At 41.5% G+C, this 22,377-nt stretch overlaps 1 protein-coding gene across 1 annotated transcript in view; it reads left to right on the forward strand.

The window, feature by feature from the left end:
- The window catches only part of fbxw4 (F-box and WD repeat domain containing 4), a 37,603-nt gene extending 19,044 nt beyond the window's left edge, over window positions 1-18,559 (forward strand). The window contains exons 6-9 of the mRNA XM_086180302.1: window positions 5,588-5,653; window positions 15,790-15,930; window positions 18,048-18,189; window positions 18,273-18,559. Of these exons, the coding sequence (XP_086036428.1) occupies window positions 5,588-5,653; window positions 15,790-15,930; window positions 18,048-18,189; window positions 18,273-18,407 (484 nt within the window). The 3' untranslated portion in view covers window positions 18,408-18,559. The remainder of the gene's footprint in view (window positions 1-5,587; window positions 5,654-15,789; window positions 15,931-18,047; window positions 18,190-18,272) is intronic.
- Window positions 18,560-22,377: the final 3,818 nt, after the last annotated feature.

Genomic DNA, 22,377 nt, shown 5'->3' on the forward strand with positions numbered 1-22,377 from the left:
ACATAAATAAAATAGTTGTTGTAAGTGGTTCCAAAGGAGTTTTTATAAAGCCCTAAATCAAATAAATATACTCCAGATTAGTTTTGAAACTTTTATTTTTTGAAGGTCAAATACGGGAAATTGGTTCAGGTACTCTCAGGATTTTTATTGGATGGCATAAAACATCTCCCAAAAATTAGATTTGTTTTATCGTGAAGAATTTAGTGAGTCAACTCAAAATGAGTGATTTTTATTTTTATGATTTTTATTATAAAGGCATAAAAATTAGCCATAAATTAATTTTGTTATGGTCAAAACCTTTATTATGAGAGCAGCATATCTCTATAAATAAGTTCCAGTAAAAAGGAAGTACACTCACTGTCCATCATTTTCAGTGTCTGTAAGTATGGGGAAGCAAGAGGGAGCATGTTATCAGACTTTTTGATGTGATACAAAAACTTTTAAACCCTAGTGCTATTCCAAAATTCTCTGTTTTATCAGTAAAGAGCGGGAATGACTGCAAATTTGATTCTCTAAATCAAACAAAGTGACAGCTGACTCTCATAAAAGAGCTAGTAAATGTTTAATATAGTAGTTTACAATGCCCATATGAAATAGCTGTATCCATACTCAATACAAAAGTATGTTATCATTTTATCATTTGTATCATTTTATTTTTTATTTACACATTTGAATGGGTACACATTTGATGTTCTAACACCACATAGGTTTTAAATGAAATGTGTGGATGTTCAATTTAAAGAGATCCTCTAGTGTCCTTAGTGATTATGACCACTAAAAATGAGGGATATCAGACTTTGCCAAATATAGACAGAAAACCTTTGTAGGGATGCAGGTTGGGATGGATGGTTCCCACAAACACCAGACTCCTCTACTGCTGCAAACGATGAGACCACTGTTGTTTCCTGTTTTCAGCCACAAGTCAAAACCAGTTTAAAAAACATGATGGTCCCGTAGCCTTGTTTGAAACAAACCATGATCTTTCCCTACTTAGAGCTAAACCGCAAAGTTGACACTAAAGGCGTGGAGTAAACTATTTCCCTGGTTGTTGGGTTTGTTTTAATTTGAGAGACCTAGAACTATTTGAACAGGCAAAAGCTGGCTGCAGCTTTATTGGATTGCACATAAGTGTATTAAAAAGTGGTAGGTAGACATTTACTTTTGCCAGCAGACCATCTGATCCTCCAGAGAAACCTTTAGCAGTTCCCATAATGCCATTTGTGTGTGTGCGTGCATTTATGTGCATGAGAGAGAGACAGATAGACAGAGGGAGAGACAGAGAATCAGTTGTGTGTAATAGGTGTGTGCAATAGATTGGAGTGTCTTTATCGTCATTGAACAAGTGGTACAACAATGTCAAGGCCCATACAATTGTGATAAAAACACACAAATTGATGCATATGATTTATAAATGAAGAAAAAACATATATACTTATGAATACATAAACATACATATATGTATATATATATATATATATATATATATATATATATATATATATATATATATATACACACAAATATATCTGTATATGTGTATATATATATATATATATATATATATATATATATATATATATATATATATATATACACACCATATATACACCATGTTATTACATGGTTATTACATGGTTATTACCATGACCGAGCAGTCCCACACAGGTCCCTGTGCTACTAGGATCTTGTTGCCAAGAGTTCCAACATTAGTCAGAAAAGCGTTGGGCAGCGCAGGGGAGATCACTTTCGCCTGGCTCATGCAACAGTGTGGCAGCCCTTCTCATGTCTCTATTCTCTCTACCATCTCCTGTGTATTCTGTCTCATATAGCAGTCCACTGAGACCCTGCTGGACAAACTATCTCCTTCTGGATGTGTTTGTTATGGAAGTTCCTTATGAAATCTAGCTCACTGTATGATATCCAAATCTTTAGATGATCCTGCTTGTTAAATGTTGAGTCGCTAACTTTCAGACAAGCTGACAAGACAAACATGAAAAAGCTCTTGAAGGAGAGCTAAACTACTGTGTCCATGCATGCTGCTGTTTTGCCATTTTTAAAGGACATCTGAATATCTATGTTTTGTGTCCCTCCACGTGTCTGTGTTCCTGAGATAATCCAGTCAGCTGATGAGGTCACCCAAACGGCAGAGGAGGCCCAGCGAGCTGCTAATGATGAGAGAAGCAGTGAGGCGGTGAGGCCCAGATAGGCTCAGAGGAGGGGGGACCATGTTGGCCAGAGATATGACTGTGTTTGTGTGTGTGTGTTTAGAGGGGATACCTGCTCCACATTAGGCGAGAGGCTCTGACCTTAGCAGCTATAATATCAGTGCTTACTCTGACCCCAGCTCAGGCCTGCTTGGTGCTTCAGAGGGTTGAGCAGGGGAGGAGGGGGAGTCATTCTTTCATTGTATGGCTGGGGTCCCCCGCCCTGCTTTCACCAGTGCCACAGCCCATTGAGGGGTGAGTAATTTGAGTAATGGAGAGTAATAGGGTCCAGATAGTGAGTGTGACCATAACCCTATTGTATCCTGTGTCAGTGGGGTCAGAGGTCACTCATCGTGCATACTGGTCCGGGCTCTGCCCGACCCATTTGGGCCATAAATTAGTTTACCCAACACTAATTACTGAGGACCTTCCAATGGGACACACTGCTTAACAGGCCTGACAGCTGCTTCTGTGCCTCACTTAGTCGTCACTCCTTACACTCATCTACTCTTCCCTGCCTCCCCTGGTAGTACATGTATGTGCTAATGCCTGCAGCAGCCCTCAATCCCTGATCTGTAAATTATTGTCAGGCTAGCCTAGTGGCCTTGTATGTATCAGTCCTTGTAGATTGTAATGTGAAGCCTTAAAGAAGGGCTTTAAATCAGTGTCATTATTTTCAAACGTCTGCCTTGAAAACAATAAATGAACAATTATTTTATGTCGTGCCACTGTCCTATTAGTTCTCTAACAACTATGTCCTGTAAATATGTGAAAATATCAACCAAATTAACCCTAATGAGGACAAATCAATGAGAAATTCCAAATGTTTTTTGATGCATTTTCATTCAAATGCTAAACCATGGCTGATGCAATTATAGTTTCGATTGGGAAGTTAACTTTTTTTTTTATAAATATCTAGTTGAAATTAGTTTGACTAATATTAGTCATTAATCTTTTTTTGTATTATTTTGATGGAATATAATTTTAAAATAACAGGGCAGCTATTAATCAATTAAGACTATCCCAATTCATCTCAGTATCAATTCAATTCAGTTAATGTGTGAGAGTAGTAGAGAGAGAGTATGTGTGTGTGTGTGTGTGTGTGTGTGTGTGTGTGTGTGTGTGTGTGTGTGTGTGTGTGTGTGTGTGTGTGTAAAAGGCTGGCCCTCCCACCTGTCTGTCAACCCTGTAGGAGGGCCCTAAGCCCTGAGAACCAGACCCACCCCAACAGAAACCCCCTACCTGCAGCACTCCTGGTCACCACCCCACCCTCTACATAACTTCTAACACCCAAACACACCCCATCAATGCTCTCCTTTCAGCGACCCCCCACCTCTCTGCATGCTTGTCATTCACCGTGCATGCCAAGCTGCTAATCCTACCTGCCACTCCAATCGCAGGATCTCCCTCACCTCCACAAGAAGACCTTGTGTTATGAAGGCATGGATCATCATGATGTGTGTTTGACTGCGTGTGTATGACAGAAAGTGAAATATGTATTTGAGCTAACTTTTTTAATGAGTTGGTCTGCAATCGCTTCATCAGATGGCCATTATCTTTTGTAAACAGTAGAATTGGATTGGATCAGATGGAGAACCATCCAGGGTGCCAGAAATCTGATCTTTTCGCATCACCGAGGAACATCCAAACAAAAGAATCAAATCTTGAAAAATGTAGAATATGTTTTCTGTTAAAGTTGAGAAGGGGATTGTGGCTTGGATGAACGTTCTTCTTTCCTCAGGACACCATAACTCCTTTCTCAAGCTCACGTTACTCTTAAATCTGTTGAATATTTCTACTTCCTCAGGATGAAGTTTTTGAAAAAAATTAAAGCAAGCTAAACTATGAGTTAGAATTCTATAAATGAAACATTATCCCACTGGAGCAAAAGTAATTTATCTACATCAAAATCAGTTTTTTATCGTTGTTGTTTGCTAACATTCAACCAAGTTCATTCCCGGTGCCCTCAGTGATAATAACCTCAGTGATCACAAAGTCTGTCAATCAAAAAAGGAGTTTAGTGAAAATGTTGATCTTGTAATAACAAAATCAAACAAAATACTATTTTAGCCTGAACTGTGACTTATTGGTTATGTGTGTATGCATCTGTGTTTGTATACTGAAGGTATGAGCATGATTTATACCTTGTTGACTCCAAACAGTTGCATGGCATTTGGTGTTTGTGAAAAACATATATATATGTGTGTATATATATATATATATATATATATTTATATGTATATATATATATATATCATTGTATCACAGTTTGTGTCACTAGAGCATGAGGAGGGCAGACTGGACTAGATCTTTTACACAAGAGTTGCTTGTTCAAATTCAGTAGCTCGTGCCCAGGTATTTCCCTGCAGCACACAAAGCCAACAGACTGCATTGCTATTCAACTTGACTCCAACAGAGGGAACTGTCTACATTTGATCCAGCCAAAGGCCTAAATTTAAGTGACGGACTCATCACGTTAACTGTTGATGAAGTATGACGATGAAGTATCAGACATCAAATGAAACCTCAAAAAATGGAAGAGTTGACTTAAAGAGAAGAGTGAACATCTAAAGGTATTGCTACAGGTTTTAGTACAAAAGCAGTATGTTTGACAAGCCAAAAGAGTATTGCAGCGTTCAAGGTATACATCAAGATTGTTGTTAACATCACCTTGACCCTATGGGAAAAAGGAGAAGCCTGGAAATTGGGGGTTGCCATTTGTGGTCAAAAAGATGTTTGGCATTGGAAATTAAGTGTAAGTAATTACTGTAATTACTAGATGACTATTCAAAAAAAAAAAAAAACCTGAAGGTAATTTCCACTCTACAAATCATGAATAATATACAATACACCGAAATATGAGACCAAAAGTCTTTATCAATTTCGGCTAGGCGTTTCTGATCTGTGTGTATATATATATATAGAGAGAGAGAGAGAGACAGACAGACAGACAGACAGATAGATAGATAGAAAAAATATTTCAATTCCCACAGGCAATGGCAGGTGTTTTTGTGGACTTTTGTATGGGACAACTCATGTTTCTCTGGTTTGAATGAACATCATCTCTCCTGATGAGACCAAGCCCTCCTTTGGCTTCTACATGGGCCATCCATTCATCCACCTATCGATCCATTTTTTATACCACTTATCCGTTATGTTCACGTTGAGGCTGGAGCCTATCCCATCTGACAAGGGGCGAGAGGTGGGGTATACCCTGGACAGGTCGCCAGTCCATCGCAGGGCCATCAGGAGCAATTAGGGGTTTGTGTCATTATTTTGTACCTGAAGCCTATGTGAACAATAGGGTTATATCTGCATATTTATTGTCATTAATGTCCTGGCCTTCAGTGGTTTAAACGCTTTTTGTCTTTCTCTGTGTGCAGCTCCTTTGTAACAGGTACGGCCTGCTGTGAGAACTTCTCCCCTCTCCGCCTGTGGGATGTCGAACGGTAAGGCAAAGATTCCACTCCTTCCACTGTAACGACTCACTCACCTCAATTACCACAATTAACATTTTATTCACCTGCTGAGTTTTGAAAGTGGTGTCAGGCCACACAGATGTGGATGTTCAGAGGACTATCAGTATGATTGTCCTGCAGTTAGACATATACTTTGATAATTCATCATATGACGATTACTTTTATGATTATTATAATGATTATTATTACTAAGCTAATTGACGGCCTTATTCTCTTTCTTTTTTATTCCCTTTCATCCTCTATCTTGCTGAAAAGCTGTGCAATTCTAAATACTGTTGGATGCAATCCAAACTCTTGTTTGCACCTGGAGTTGTAATTTTTTTGACAATCCTACATAGAAGCCAAAGTGGCATGTGGACTTCAGATGCTTCCCTATGGATTTGCAAAACCCTTTGCATTATTTTAGCACTGGGAAGCTGCAATAAGCACAAATCATGTTTTTTCCTTTTAAGTACTGATGTGTTTCTCCTCTTAATAATAATCCTACTTTCAGACCTCTGGGTATCCAAAAAAATGAGGCATGACAAATGACTGTGGTTTTGTAATGTACTACAGTATAATCAAAGTCAAACAACATGAACATGACCTCACTTTCTCACAGTCTTTGGTTCACTAACATGAAACTACAGCATCAGTGCTGTCCATGTTTTAGTTATACTGGGCTCATTGCTGTCTGTGACCTATGTGTGCCTCATATTTTATTTCAAAATAGCTAGTAGCTTAGTGTATGAGTGTGTCCAGGGAACAATGACATAAGCTGTTCAGTGATTGTTTGCTCTCTGAGGTAATAAGGCCAGTAAGAGAGTGAAAAGACACCTGTTATGTGTCTAAATTTCTGTCAGACTGAGAACAAAGTAAGTTGTCTTTCATCTTGAAATTGGGAATCAATGTGTCTTGAAAACACTTTATGAAATAGACTTGTTGAATTTACTTTGTAGATGTCTAACTCAACAATATACTCCTCTGCAGTCTATTATTATCTATGTTTTCTATTTGTGCAATGTGTGGGGGAGGTCTTACCTCAGGTGGAGGAGTTTAAGTATCTCGGGGTCTTGTTCACGAGTGAGGGTAAGATGGAGCGGGAGATTGACAGGCGGATTGGGGCGGCATCCACAGTGATGCAGGTGCTAAACCAGTCCGTTGTTGTGAAGAGGGCCAAAAGGTGAAGCTCTCGATTTACTGGTCAATCTATGTTCCAACCCTCACCTATGGTCATGAGCTTTGGGTAATGACCGAAAGAACAAGATCACGAATACAAGCGGCCGAAATGAGTTTCCTCCACGGGTGGCTGGGCTCTTCCTTAGAGATAGGGTGAGAAGCTCAGTCATTTGGGAGGGGCTCAGAGTAGAGCCGCTGCTCCTCCATGTTGAGAGGAGTCAGTTGGGGTGATTCGGGCATCTGGTGAGGATGCCTCCTAGACGCCTCCCTCGGGAGGTTTTCCAGGCATGCCCAACCGGGAGGAGGCCCCGAGGCCGACCCAGGACACGCTGGAGGGATTATATCTCTCGGCTGGCCTGGGAACGCCTTGGGATTCCCCCGGAAGAGCTGGTTGAAGTGGCTGGGGAGAGGGCAGTCTGGGCTTCCTTGCTGAGGCTGCTGCCCCCGCGACCCAGACCAACCGGATAAAGCGGAGGACGACGACGATTTGTGTAACTCCAAGCTCCTAAATTCTATGAATCCCATCAATAACCTGAATTGAAAAAGTGAGGTCTGGATACTGTACAGAGAGACAATGGTGTCTCGCTTAAGTATTGCAATCGAAACAAAATGTAACCACAATGTAAAAGTTTTACACAATAAATAGCCAGAAAATGTTCCTCAGACCTGAGTCTGAGTTGTAAGTTACATGGGCACCTATGAAATAATAAATACTCTTCTGACTGATTGTAATTTAATGAACATGAGCACACAACACTTATAAATATTTGGCCTTGTCCATTATCCAGAATGCCATCAAAACTCAGCAGCATAAGAACCACCTTTGAGGTTTGGGCTGTGATGCAAGTCTTTGAAAACTTTTTTACATTACAACTAGGGATGTCCCGATGTGATCATTTGGATCGGCCTGGCATGTCGATTTAGCATATTTTATTAGATCAGTGATCCGCCTATTTGCATACAAAATTCCCGATCCGATCTTGAAAAATATCAATAACATCATGCATTTGTAGCCCACAGTGTATAAATAAAAGGCGCATTTCTGCCCTCTACTAGTCATCACTGCCGTGCTCCGATCGGACGTGACATATTTAGGTTGAAGGTTTCCGCCGGCAGCACGTCTCCACATTTGTAAACAAAACAACTATGTCGGCCGGGTGGCGACTATACGGGTTGGAAGACGGATGTAGACCTGCAGCAAAATGCAAAGTCTGCAAGCTAACTGTTTCACGTGGTGGCAGCAACAGAGCTTCCTATAACACAACTAATTTAATTTGGCATCTCAAGGAAAACGAAGCAGAATATAAGGAATACAGCGCTGCTACCGAATCAAAAGCTGGTTTGAAGCAGCAGATGCTGCTCACTAGTTTTAAGAAAAGACAAGTTTCCTCGCTGTGGAGAGAAGGCCAGGATGATTAACCAAAGGCTCACATTCTATTGCTATAGACGACCAGCCCATTTCCGTGGTAGAGACCACCAGCTTTCATCAGCTTTTGGAATTCTTGGAGCCACGTTACGAGCTACCGTCTAGGCACTTCATAACGAGCACAGCAATACCAAAACTTTACAACAAAGTTCGGACTTAAATACGAGATCTTCTGTGTTCTTCAATTTGTAAAATAAACAAAATGGTGAGGAAAAGGAAAGCATGAATTGAGTATTGAAGCAAACAATCCAGTTAATTTATTTTATTTATTTATGCATTATTGCAGTGCACCAAGAGAAAATCTGAATCCAATGGATTCAGTTTATTCAAGGATAGAAAAAAGATCGGGTCAGTAAAAAATCGGGATCGGCAATTACTCATCATTAAAAAATCGTGATTGGGACATCCCTAATTACAAGCCTTTGCAGCCTTCTGCCACTGCAGCTACCACGATTGTGTTTAAAATTGTAGCACTGGTAACCATGATCATGTGACTCACTGGAGCTGACGAATTTTCAGCACTAATGGCCACCAATACCATCTTGTAGGGATAATTCTCATCTTTGTTTTTGGAAAGGTATGCACCGCTATTACTAGATTACAAGAAACTATATGATAGCCTTGCAGTGGTGGTAGGTTCATGTGTATTATCACTCAATTTATAACCCCTTGCAAAACCTGCACATACAACAGAATAGATCCATCCATCTTCTTCCCCTTATCCATGGTCAGGTTGTGGGGGCAGCAACGTAAGTAGAGGAACCCAGACTTCCCTCTCCCCGGCTATATCGTCCAGGTCCTCACAGGGGATCCTGAATAGTTCCCAGGCCAGTTGAGAGACATAATCTCTCCAACGTGTCCTGGGTCTTTCCCAAGGCCTCCTGCCGTTTGGACGTGCCCTCAACACCACCCCAGGGAGGCGTCTTGCAGGCATCCCAACCAGATGCTTGAGCAACCTTATCTGACTCCTCTCAATGTGGAGGAGCAGCAGCTCTACTCTTAGCTCCTCCTGGATGACGGAGCTTCTTTCCCTGTCTCCAAGGAAGAGCCCAGCCACCCTCCGAAGGAAACTCATTTCGGCCTCTTGTACCTGCGATGAAGGTGGGAACATGGATTGACCGGTAAATTGAAAGCTTTGAGTTTTGGCTCAGCTCCCTCTTCACCCAGACAGACCAATGCAGAGTCTACATCACTGTACAGTATACAGTGCACCAATCCGCCTGTCGATCTCACGATCCAGCTTTCCCTCACTCATGAACAAGACCCCAAGGAACTTAAACACCTCCACTTGGGGCAGGATCTCATCCCTGACCCAAAGATGGCCCTCCACCCGTTTCCAGGCGAGAACCATTGACTCAGACTTGGAGGTGCTGATTCCTGTATGGCTCAAACCGCCTCTGTATGTGATTTCAGTAACAGAATCTCAGGATGCATTCAGGACGCATTGATATTTCACACCTGATGTTGAGGCTGGCCACTTGTGATCAGACTGTGTAGGACAGATCCTAATACCAGAGATGCAATGTGGCCCCCTGAGCAACATTGCTAAAAAATTCTGCTTTAGAGTGTGTCTACCTGTAATTTACAGGTGGGTGCCATGGCAACCTGTCTGAGTCTTAGTTAGATTCTCCCCTCCCCCCTCTCCAGCTCCCCCCACTCATCCAAATGATTAGCTTTGCAAAAAGTTAATGACAACTGCCAAAATGCCAAATGGGAGGTACTACAATGTGATTCCACCAATGAAGGGTAACACCTGTGGCTCTTTCTAATGTTTCATACACAGTCAAACAGTCTATGATGATACCCCTCAAAGAGTTTCCTTCCATCTGTAAAATGTGTCAAAACAGGTTCCCACATGACTGTGTGGGTGTGAATCTGTGCATGAATGCAGCAATAACAGCGAAAAACACACTCATCCTGAGAAAGAAGCAGTCAAAGATGAGGCACATCTGCAAATTCCTGTCTTTGAAAGGCATGGCTTAAATCTGATCCATCCCTGACAATGCTGCTTTAATTCCTTTTACCTGGGTCAGTTAGATCAGGCCAACTCAACTTCCTGTTCCCAAGGCCTAGAAATCTGAGGAGGGGAGAGCAGACCCCCAGCAAGAGTGAAGGTAGAGAGGTTATTCTGGATGTGGCACGATTACAAGGTCCAGCAAGTGTGCAAGTGTAGTGGAACCTGTTATTAATTGAACAATATGTTCAAAAATGGTCAGAAAACTATTTGATGATACATTAGATTGAGAGGAGTTAAAAGAGCCGACTGTACTATCTCTATAATTATACCCTTGAACCCAGGTTATTAAAGTAGTGGCATGCATTGATCCATATCCAGTCCTGCGCATTAAGCTTTCGCTCACGTGCACATTGAAAAATTATAAAGAGAAATTGAGTGTAGTGTGTTGGCTCTTAGTAAATCGATCTAAAGAACAGTATGTGAGGCACACGCCGTACATGCCTTCGGGTTGTGTCCAATCATTTCACATCCCTTTGACAATTAATATTCGGAAGGCAAAGTCCATCTTTGTTTAACTGCCAGGTGCACCTTGCACCTTGGTACATTGCTATTTTGGTGGCACACCTGAGGAGTATGAGAATTTTTTTTTCCAAGGACGTGGACCCTGTTTATATTGTGCTTTTCTGCCTTAGCTGTTCTCACAACTATATAAATGACAGTTAGCCTGCAGTACTTCCCATGACTATTTGTCATTTGTGCATTTTCTTTTATGAAAAGAAAATGCATGAAGGGCCGTGTCCCCAGCTGCCATTCAGCTCACGAGGCTTTGATTTCATTTAACACATTGCAATTAATTCTATCTCTGTTTTTGTCATTGTGGCAACACAAAGAGGTCTTCTGATCAGCCATATAGAGGGGAATCCCACACAAGTGGCGCTGTCAAGCAGCACCCCGACTTTTCACACTGTCTTCGCTCATGGCTAACCACAGAGGGGGAGGAAGCATCAAAGAGAAAGATTCCTGACCATCACTCCCAAGATGCCCCTCTGTTTCTCTTACAACCAAATGTCCTGCAAGCATTCCTGGCATTCCTAACCCTGAAAAGAGTAGCCTTCAATGTCTGCAGCATGCTGGATTCTCTGTTCTATGATTTGCAGCAACATTGTCTTTGCCATGCTTGTGGGTGTGTGACATTTTAAGGCTGGCCATTGATGGTGGCTGACAGAATATTCCCAGTCCTGCATCAGTGAGGCTGCAGCCTAAATTGGTGGACATGCAGCAGGTTGCAGGACTCCCCTCTGTTTGTTTTAGGGAGTCAAAACCTCAGCAGGGGCTTCTTTTCACTACCTGTCTGACTGCTTTTGACGAGTGCACTTGTTTCCCAGTGTATCCCCAGGCTCCTAGAGCTGAGACTTAACTTAGCCTCCAGCCACTTCTGTAACAAAACACACACTCACTGCCTTTATTTAGCTGTCCCCACACTAAGGGATAACACCTTTAGCTGCTAGTTTTCTCTCAACATTCAATTCATTATTGATTCCTTTAAAAGTGTGTGTGGGTGTGTGGGTGGGTGGCCCCTAATACCAACCTGGCTCCTGCAGTGAGACCAGACAGGCTTAAATCAGGACACAGACCCTGTGTCACACAACCAGTAGCTTGCCATAACAATGACAGGGTCTGCGCACCCCCATTCCCCACTCCCCACCCCTAGGGTCACCAGTCTAACCTCTTCATTGTCGAGGCCATACGTATCTCAATTTGTCTCAACAACTGTTAAATTACAGTTTATGTATGTAGTCTTTAAACTGCATCTGTTTTATAGTTGGAGTCATTTGGCTTTTATGTTAGAATTCATCAATTCATCAGCTGTAACTCCTCAAATGGTTGATCCAGAGAGTGGACACTTGACCTGAGCCCACAAGACCCACAAACAAATGTAGAAAAAAATTAAGAAAATTTATTATTTTTTATGTCAGACAGAAAGTGACCGAATCCACAATCCTGACTGAAGTAAAGAAAGGGATGACAAGACATGGAGGAGCAACAAAAGTCTAGTTTACTTCTGTCTTGATCCAAATCTTTGAAAATACTGCTCAAAATTCTGCTTCAGTTTCTCCTGTTGATACACCTCAGCTTCTGTTACATTTCACTTCAAACATTTATGGGGCTTCATACATAGAAGAGAATATATCCTCAGTATGGATAGATTTGTTCAACAGTAATGACATATCACATCCTTCAAGGTTCAAGGAATCTATATTATCCCTGAGGGGTAATTTGGTCTGCAGCAGCGTCACACTCCCAACAGTCATACCTAACAACGATGACAAGCACAACATAGTAAAAAACTAGCTAAAAAAAAAAAATTCCATCCATGTAGACTTACTATTGTAGTGTATAAAGTTATTAAGGAAAAAAAGGTCCATGTGTATATGTATGTTTGTAACATACAGGTACAGTATGGGATCAATCCTTGTATTGGTCAGTTCCCAGATCAAATATCAGACTCAGTATCAGGAAGGAAAAAATGATACATTATGGGGACATCAGTCGCTGTAAGTAAGGAACACGTCTGTGCCTGACATGCGTTCAAGGGTGAGGTGAGAATGACTGTTCCATTCCAATGCTCTTGTCACATGTCCAGGCATTTTATGCAGCAGCTTATGAGAAATGTAGCAGTGTGCTGTTTAACTATTTTTTGGCGTCCACTAAAACCAAATTCACACTTTATAGGTTACTAGAACCACTGATTTGAGACTAATGGCTTTAAGAGTGTAGGTGAGATTGTGTGTTCCAGGGCAATATCAATAACAACCATGTGACATGTTTCAGTCAGGCATCCTTGAGTATAGACCCAGGTTTTTCATGTGATGGAGCAGATGAGGTGTAGCAAGACTGGCAAAATTAGAACATGGTGCCTCTGCAGTCCTATGGTCAGATTATATGCTCATGCCTCCATCCTGTAATCACATGCAAGCCCAGCAAAGCCAGAGTGCTACCACTTTTCTGTTTTTATCTACATACCAGCTCAGCGCACAGTAATGATTTAACTGTATTAAAGATCCCTGTACAAATGTCAAGTTCCTTTTACAGAATCCATTTCTTGATTTTCTACTCAAATTCAAACAGTGAGATAGTTATCCTGATTTCAGCATTATGAATCGATGACCTGTTTTCATTTGAGGAGCTTGGACTCTGATGAAGCCATCATTATTTAGTTGCAAATGAACAAACTCACATCTCTTTGGCCACAGTGAGTTTCTTTTTGTGTGGCTTGTGTTAAGCTCCTTGGTTTTAGTGGTTAGGGTAAAATGAGGGGTCACCACCCCACACAGACAAACTCAGCCTCATCACGGACTCCCTATTGGCTCAGGCTTAGCCATGAGACCCTGCCAATGAGAAAGCTCTCACCCAATAAGGCGCCCTGGTGGGAAAGTCCTAGTCCAATAAGAAGGCCCCCTGGGGTAAGGTAGGGGGATTACCAGCCTGAGCCTGTGGATTGGGCTCCAGGGCAAGGGAGGGGGGCACGAGGCGAGGTGCAGGGCTGCCCGGTCGCCAAGGCCAGTGGCCTCCTTTAAATGGTTGCTACGGGGCAGGTATCAAACGTGCGAGAGTCGCACACAGTCACGGTCATGAAGGGTATTAAATGGCAACAAAGAGACAGTTATTCTGCAATAATCCGCCCTGCTGAGTGCAGGTTATTCTCCAATAATCAAGAGGCCTGGAGCAAGCGGGGCTGAGCTGTGATCACAAGAGCATGGTGCTACACACACACACACACACACACACACACACACACACACACACACACACACACACACACAGGTCACACCACATCAACTTTGAAACTCATTTATCATTTGCACACAGCACACCTCACTGATTCACTCTCAGCAGCGTTTACTCATCCAGACTGTTCATAATAGTAATATGTTTATTCTCCCCATCAGGTGGGATGACAGTGTTTATAATGGCCTATAAAAGACTGGCTCCACTCTACTGTGAAAAATTATTATTTGTTGTTCTTTTGTTTACATGTTGCCCCTTGAGCTGTAGCTCCTTGCTCATTCGTAGTCTCACACTGACATGTACAGAGGTCAGCAACTGTAATTGTCACCAAGTGTGTGTCTCTTGTGAGCTATTGTAATTGAAAAGCATCACTGATGGCCATTTGGCTTCCTCTGTAACCCCCCAGCTATGCCAGACACACTCACCATGTTGAACTAAACAAGTCACGTGGCTCTGAGTGACACCTCCACTCCATCCATTGAGGTGCTTACTTTTATCCCAAACATGAATGAACTCAGACTGCTGAATATCACACAAACTCGCCCTAGTTTTATTCCCAACACATCCGTCATTGAGACAATGTTATCCTTAGCCTGTTACACAAACTGTACCTGCAGCATCTGGATGTCTAACCTTGACATCATTCTGACCCACAAACAGCCTTTCTATCTTGTGCAGTCCAATATTTTGGTCCCCACAAAGCAGTTGGTTCACACAAATACAGTGGTGTCCTAGTTTCATGACCCCACAAATACAGCAAAACTAGCTGACATATACCCAGAGGTAAAAAATAACCAATATCCTCAAACATCTGATGACACAGTTAGGCCATCTACCTCTATTGAGGCAAAAATATTGAGTGCAAAAATAACCTTTAACTCCTGATAATTTGTCATACAGAAGCATCTGGGAAGTCCGCTATTGAAACTGTTTGGCAAAGGCTGACACTTTCAAGAAATGCTCAGCAGGTGTTGATGAGTATCTTACTATCAAAATCTATTACCTTCAAACTTAGACCAGCCATTTGGTAGAAGAGTGTAAACATTGTTTCCATGGTGAAAAGTCTTCTGTGCATTCTCTGCTCTTCTTATAGAGAAGAAATACTCTCAAGTTGTGATAGAACTTGTTGTATAGCAACATTGATGCTGAGGAGCCAAGACTCAGCATGACTGACAGACAGACTGTTTATTTTATATCCTCTGGAGTTGTATAAAATAACAGCACAAGGCTAGTTTGGCTAAAGAAATGACTGGATCAATAGTGCTCTTTGAAATAGTATTTTTTCCAATTAAATTATTCAAAATTACATTACGTGACATAACAATGTGATGTCAGAAACAGTCAGGGACTGGCTGCACTGTTTCTCTCATTCAGCATTAACTCTCGCCCTAGGAGAGAGAAACAGTGACAAGGAAGTTTATTTCCCCTAACATAACAATTAATATTTTATAGTTTGCTACCAACCGAATTTGATACAGTATGATGGTACGTGAAAATGATCTGAATTAACTGGGCAAAGGTAAGACCTTGATTATTCTTGATTATATTCCTTCCATTCTTCAGTCTTTGCTCAAAGTTTGGAAGGTGCTTGAACTTCATTTCTTGCAGGTGGAGCTGTAGGCTTAAAGGGCAATAATCTACATCACTTTGTTATTTCCCTTCATTTCTATAGCTATAGATTCATATGTCATGCATTTGTCTGCACATGTGGTTTGACATCTCACATGCCCTTTGTCTCCTTCTGCCCGTTTGTCTTGTTGCACCTGCTGCTGCCAGTGTGGAGTGTGTGTGCAGTCTCGGCTCAAAGTTCCGTCGAGGGGCCGGGGTGTTGGACATGGTGTTTGAGTCACCCTTCCAGCTCTTTACCTGCGGCTATGACACCTTCATCCGGCTGTGGGACCTTCGCCTCAGCACACAGTAAGTAGTTGTCACCACAAGTACATATGACATGTTGGAATGAATGTAGGCGGTGATAAAACAGTGACCCCTGCAGTGCATCCATAGTACTGTCAGTGGTGTCAGACCCCCTGGCTGGTGAGTAGGTCCTATGGGAATCTGGTTATAGGACCTGTGGTAAGTACATCCTGCACCCCAACACACACATGAACAAACTCAACAAGTCTACCTTTGTTAGTTTATGTGTTTGTGTATTTGTTGTAACTTTGTTTGTCGTGAACCTTGCTGGTTAAGTCTGACCTTGCCTTACCAGTCAACCTGTAACTTGATGGTCCATAGTCTTATTTGTAAATTGGATTTCTTTTAAAACATAGGGCAATCAGTTGTTCAACTGATCTTTTGATAAACAATAAAGTGTTCATATACCCTTTTGTTGAAATACATACATGCAATTACCTTCTTCTTTCAATTTATATATATATATATATATACATACACAGTATATATGTGTGTGTGTGTGTATGTGTATAAATTACACGTGTATTTCAATAAAGGAAAATACATATTTTCCAATTTTAAACAACCTTTCCAGTATGAATTTATGAGTTTATGCGTTGCACAAAGTTCTTTCGTGAATGCCAGTTCTACTCATGAATTGTAGATCATGACGACTACATCTGGAGCAAGAGTGAGGCTTTCTGAACTCCAGTTGATTCCACTTGTTGAGATGAACTGATATCATTATCTTTACAGCCGCAAAGTAACGCCACATTGCTAGTGACCTTGGCTGAGAGTGTGCTCCACTCCAGTGCATATGCACCACCACCCTTAACACCAGAGTAGGAGATGGAGATCTTACCAGAGAGCAGCTGCAGAGCTGGCTCTGTCACAGAATTTAATAGTCTTCGCCCTTCTTTGTAGCTTGTTACCTTTGTGCAAGTATCTTTACTACACAGTTCACAGGATTTCTGAGGGTCAGAAACCACAAGGTTGGGACACAGGCATTGCTGTGGTGGAAGCATGACTGGGGAGGGCATCAAGGGTTAGGGGGTGTTCCTGCTTTATTTTGGGGGATCAGTCAAGTAAAACAAATCTGATCTGATTGGCAGATCGCTAAGGGGCAGGTTGCCAGAGGGGGGCCCTCTTTAGATATCAATAATTCATACAGTCAAACCTAAACAGCCTCAGGAGGCTCCCTGGGTCAGCCAGGAGGTTCAGATTGTCTGGATGTTGGGCCAGCATCATAGAGAAATTAGTGTGGGGTCCTGTGATGCCAATCTTCATCATCACTTCTGTCTTTAAAATTCATTACGAGGTGGAACACAAATCACAATAAATAATTTGACAGTTGTATTATTATTATTTATGGTTCCTGTTCATATGTTTAGAAACACAAATGTAACTCTACTTATAACTGAATTTTTTTTTCCTGTGTCAGTTGACTAATATACCAGTGCACCAGCATCTGACTGATCAGTCTATGTATTGATCTCTCTCTGGTCACTATCTGTTCATCAGGCGTAACACTCTAGGGTGACATCAGGAGTGCTTTGGAGTAACAGTGAATGAATTATATACTGCATCTTAGATGTTTTGCTTTGTTCTGTTTCACTGTCAGGACAGAAAGTCAAGGGTGACCTCCCCCAGAGAGGCTGTGTGTGTGTGTGTGTGTGTGTGTGTGTGTGTGTGTGTGTGTGTGTGTGTGTGTGTGTGTGTTTGTGTGTGTAGGAGGAGAGAGAGGGAGAGAGTCTCCAGACTGCCCCATTGTCTGCTCTGGTGTCTCTCCATCACTTATTGATGAACCGCACTAATGGAGGATCAATGTCTATTGGCAGAAAATACTTACCTCCAAAAATAATGTCCCCCTGTGTAACCACAGTCATCATTATCACACATACATAATCTCAACTGTATTGTTATATTTGTATGGTTGCCATTGTTTTAGTCATGACAGATTGTGTCACTTGTGTCACATTTGTTCCTTTGTAGCTTTTACATTTTTTGGATGATCAAAATTGCTTTCTGTTTTTAATCATGAAGGTGCTTATTATATGTAATGTTCAAATAAAACCATGCCTTTATTTCCAGATCACCTGAAATAATCTGACGTGTTAAAATAATCCCATTTTTCCTGACAGGAAGTATGTGATGGAGTGGGAAGAGCCTCATGACAGTGCCCTGTACTGCATTCAGACAGATGGGAATCACATGATAGCCAGCGGCTCCTCCTACTATGGTGTTGTTCGACTGTGGGACAAGCGTCAGGCAGAGTGTCTGCAGGTACGTTTCCATTGTTTGAGGGAGGTGTGAAGCAACACTTTACGTGCTGTGTTTTGACATTTCATTTTGTGTTTATTTTGTAGTTCTTCCAGCTGAGCTGCGAGACAGTGAGTAGCCCCGTTTACTGCCTGAGGTTCAGCAGCTCACACCTGTATGCCGCCCTGGCCACAGCCCTCCACTCACTGGACTTCAGACACAACCCCACTCACATCAGATGACACACACACACACAAACACACACACACACAAACACATAAAGAAATACAAACAGTTCAATTCAATAAAATTGTTTATTTTCACAAAGAAGAGCGAGTGAAGCCTTGCACCACTTTTTTCTTTCTTCTTGTTTGTCTTCTTCTTCTGCACTGGTCCTGAGCCAGACACCCCTCTGATGTGTCAACTACACATTTCCACACTGACAAAAACAATGATTTTCTATTATGTCCCTTTGCCCTTCACATGTAGTCACACCCAAGAAGCAGTAAAGATGGTGTGGAAACACCTTCTACAGGATTACACTCTTGGTATCAGGACCAGTTTCACCCCAAACCACGTCTGTGCTTTACTCAACCCCAGTTTGGCTACCTCTTAGTTTTAGTACAAGGATTCCATCGACAGAAGCACAGCTATGCCTCCAATGGTTGTCAACTCCTGCACAGAAGAAGTGAAGGAAAGAACCTAGGTCAAAATTAAAACCAATGAGGTGGAAGCCAGAGATAGACGACAAAAACCCACAGATAAGGTAGCAGATTGTCTGCCCTTCCTGTACACATTGAATAGAATAGAAACAACACTGGATTTCACAGAAAACCCACATACACAGAGCAGTATTTGAGTTTCAACTCAAGTTGGGGGTGCACAGATTGACATCATAAATTGTGGGTCATTAGAATACTAAACCACAGAAGAACAAACCTAGAAGACAGAGAGAAAGGAATATCTTTAACTTAGTATCTTAACCTGTTGTTTATAACTAGAGAATACAGTGGGGGTCTTCCTCAAGCTTCTTTTGCTATTTATATTTTGGTAAGTGGAAAAACATAAGGTGCATCACAGTGACTGAGGTTGCTCCCTTGATGAATTCTTCATTTTGGCCATTTTTAATGCGCATCAGAACAAACAAGACTTTTTAAAATGGAAGGAGTAGAGCGTGCTGATGTTTAAAGCGTAAAAGTAAAAAGTACACCAAAAAATAATCAAGTAAAGTACAAATACCTGAAAAATCGACTTAAGTTACAGAAACAAAGTATTTGTATTTCATTACTGCATATCTCTGCTAACTGCATGACAGAAGGCCTGAGAAAAAAAGAGTAAAGTTATAAAAATCTATAGAGAAGTAACTAAAGTTGATTGATGGAAGGATTTCATTTTTAATCCTATGCTTTATAAACATTTATATTTAGTGACACAAACATAGAACTTTTTGTTTGGAAGCAGTAGTCATTCAGACAGAGTCACCAATGTGAGGGATCCCTCACCTACAGCTGATGGTGTTCTCAATTAAGGTTAAAATTGTAATTCCAAGACTAACTATGAGGACTAGCTGATGTTTTCTACACCTGATGATGCCGCAATGTGCAGAGTATTACTTTTACTTACCCATATCTTTATTAACACTTTTTCCTATTTTAGCATGAACTGTGTACACTAGGGCGGCACAGTGGTACAGTGGTTAGCGCTGTCGCCTCACAGCAAGAAGGTTCTGGGTTCAAACCCTAGTTGGGCATGGGGTCTTTGTGTGTTGAGTTTGCATGTTCTCCATGTGCCTGTGTGGGTTCTTTCCAGGTACTCCAGCCTCCTCCCACAGTCCAAAGACATGCAAGAGGGGTTAGTCCTTGTATACACTAAATTGACTGTAGGCGTGGCTGTGAGTGTGAATGGTTGTCTGTCTATAGGCGATGACCCATCCAGGGTGTACCCGAAGGTTGCTGGGATAGGCTCCAGCCCCCCCCATGACCATTAACAGGATAAGCAGTAGAAAATGGATGGATGGATGGATCTTTACGTTAGCATAATTTACAGGTTCCACACTAATTAAATGTATTATCGGGCCCCTTAAACTAGAGATAGGGTAAAAGGGTAAATTCACAACACAACAAGATAGTTTGTAGGTCCTGCACACCTGTTGGTAACTGGCATTATTTATGGTCATGTGGGAAAACACAAGTCTTTGAGCCTCTATTAGATGAAAGACACACCATCCGACCATCAAGGTGGGGTTTTCATGTTCTCCCCGGACCTCTCACCTACCAAAAACATACATGTTGATCTACATACGCAAATAGATAGGTTTGGATTCCTTGGGCTATTTTGCTTTCACCATCCAAGTCAGTGAAAAATGTGAGCTCCCATTACCAGCCCTGGTGAAAAAAAAATACTGTATTGCTGGTGAGACAGTTGTATGGGAGCATCCAGCCCTCCCTGGCCCCAATGATTAATTCAACTGTCAGCCGTCCCAGGGGGTCACATCTCCTGCATGGATGTGCAATGTCTGTACGCACCCTGGACATTCCTCTTATGTGGCTTTGGCATATTAGCTAATGGATGGCACATGATCTAATATATGCCATTACTGGCCAGCAGGGTTTGTCATTGCTCAAGCGTCCCAGAGATGTCACGCAGCTCTGCCCTTTTTTCTGTACACCGCTCTTGGTAATCAAGAGCAGCAGAACTGCCCATTTCTTATGTGTGATAGATAACAATGCTTGGTTTATTGTCAGCATTTACAGTGGAGATCAGAAGCAGAGAACAACCTATGATTTGCTAAATTTTAAAGTCCCTGATAAATAAATAAATAAAATAATGTATATATATAGAGAGCGAGAGAGACAGAGAGAGAGAGAGAGAGATTGGTCAATATCTTTTGACCTGTATAAGGTACTCTAATAAATCCTAGTGTGCTAGAGGACATTGTCGCCTTTCCAATGATATAATGATATCTTATGTGTGTGGGTTGGATGAGTGAAACTTTCTTTCATGCTGAGACAAAATGGAGAAAGGTGGAAAATGCAAATGCCAGGAAAAAAAGAAAACGTAAGTCAAATATTCTTAGGATATTAGTTTTTAACAATGGAAATTTTATATTTTCTTTTTCATGAACATGTCAGGAATCATAAATTGGAGTCATAGTTCAGTTAAATATATCGTTGGGAAATATACTGGCAATTTTATGAGTGTCAGCTAAAATGGACTTGAAGACGATTTAAATGGGTGAGCTAATAGCTAACTAGCTTGCTAATTCTTTCTTTACAATCAGATTTTTGCCCCCAAACACATTTTTTGGGGTGTAATAAGCATGTTGACTGTATTTTCTATTTAAAGTAAATAGAGTAACAAATAAATTGTTGTTTATATCTATATATTATTCAACCTTTTTAATTTTCACACTATTGTTGGAGACAGAGCCCAGGCAGAGAGAATTTTGTACCGAATAGTTGATGGAGATTCAGATCTGGAATTGTCAGATGAAGAAAATGCTAATGATGAGCTTATTACTGCTGGAGAACAGAGGGAAAGCACAGAGGAAGATACAGGAGGCTTATCAAATGAGCTGACAGACACAGAAGAACAAGAAAACCATCGTCCTTTGTGGATCAAGACCAACACGTATGACAGATCAATTAACTGATGGATAAGATAGGTAAGAGTTTTTGTTCATCAAGTCATTAATAATGTGTGGGTTTTTTTCCTAGATTCCAACCTGTGCTACCCAGGCCTCCTGACTGTCAACAGGATGCCGCAATTCGTAGAAACTGGAGCCCAGTTGAGTACTTTTCACAGTACATTGATGTCAAAGTCTTTGAAGACTTTGCAGGATTCACAAACTAGAGAGACCTACAGATAAGGGGTGTCTCCCTTAACACCACCACTGAAGAAATGAGGCTCTTGTTTGGCATGTCAATCCACATGGCCTGCCTTGGCTTTCGCAGAATCAAAATGTTTTGGGCCAGCAAAACCCAAGTGCCAATAATAAGCCAGAACATGACAAGACCTGGTTCTTCAAGTTGAGAAATTCATTAAAGATTGTCAATGACCTGTCACCTGATGTGACAGAGGAAACGAAGAAGAAAGACATTCTTTGGAGAGTCAGACCTCTTTTGGACAGAGTAAGGCAAGGCTGCCTTAGCCTCCCAAAGCCAGGAAAGTTATGCATCCGTGAGCAAATGATCCCTTTTACAGGACGCTGTC

This window comes from Aulostomus chinensis, chromosome 16, assembly GCF_037954235.1.
Source record: "Aulostomus chinensis isolate RoL2024-O1b breed Wild chromosome 16, RoL_Achi_v1.0, whole genome shotgun sequence".
NCBI lineage: Eukaryota > Metazoa > Chordata > Actinopteri > Syngnathiformes > Aulostomidae > Aulostomus > Aulostomus chinensis.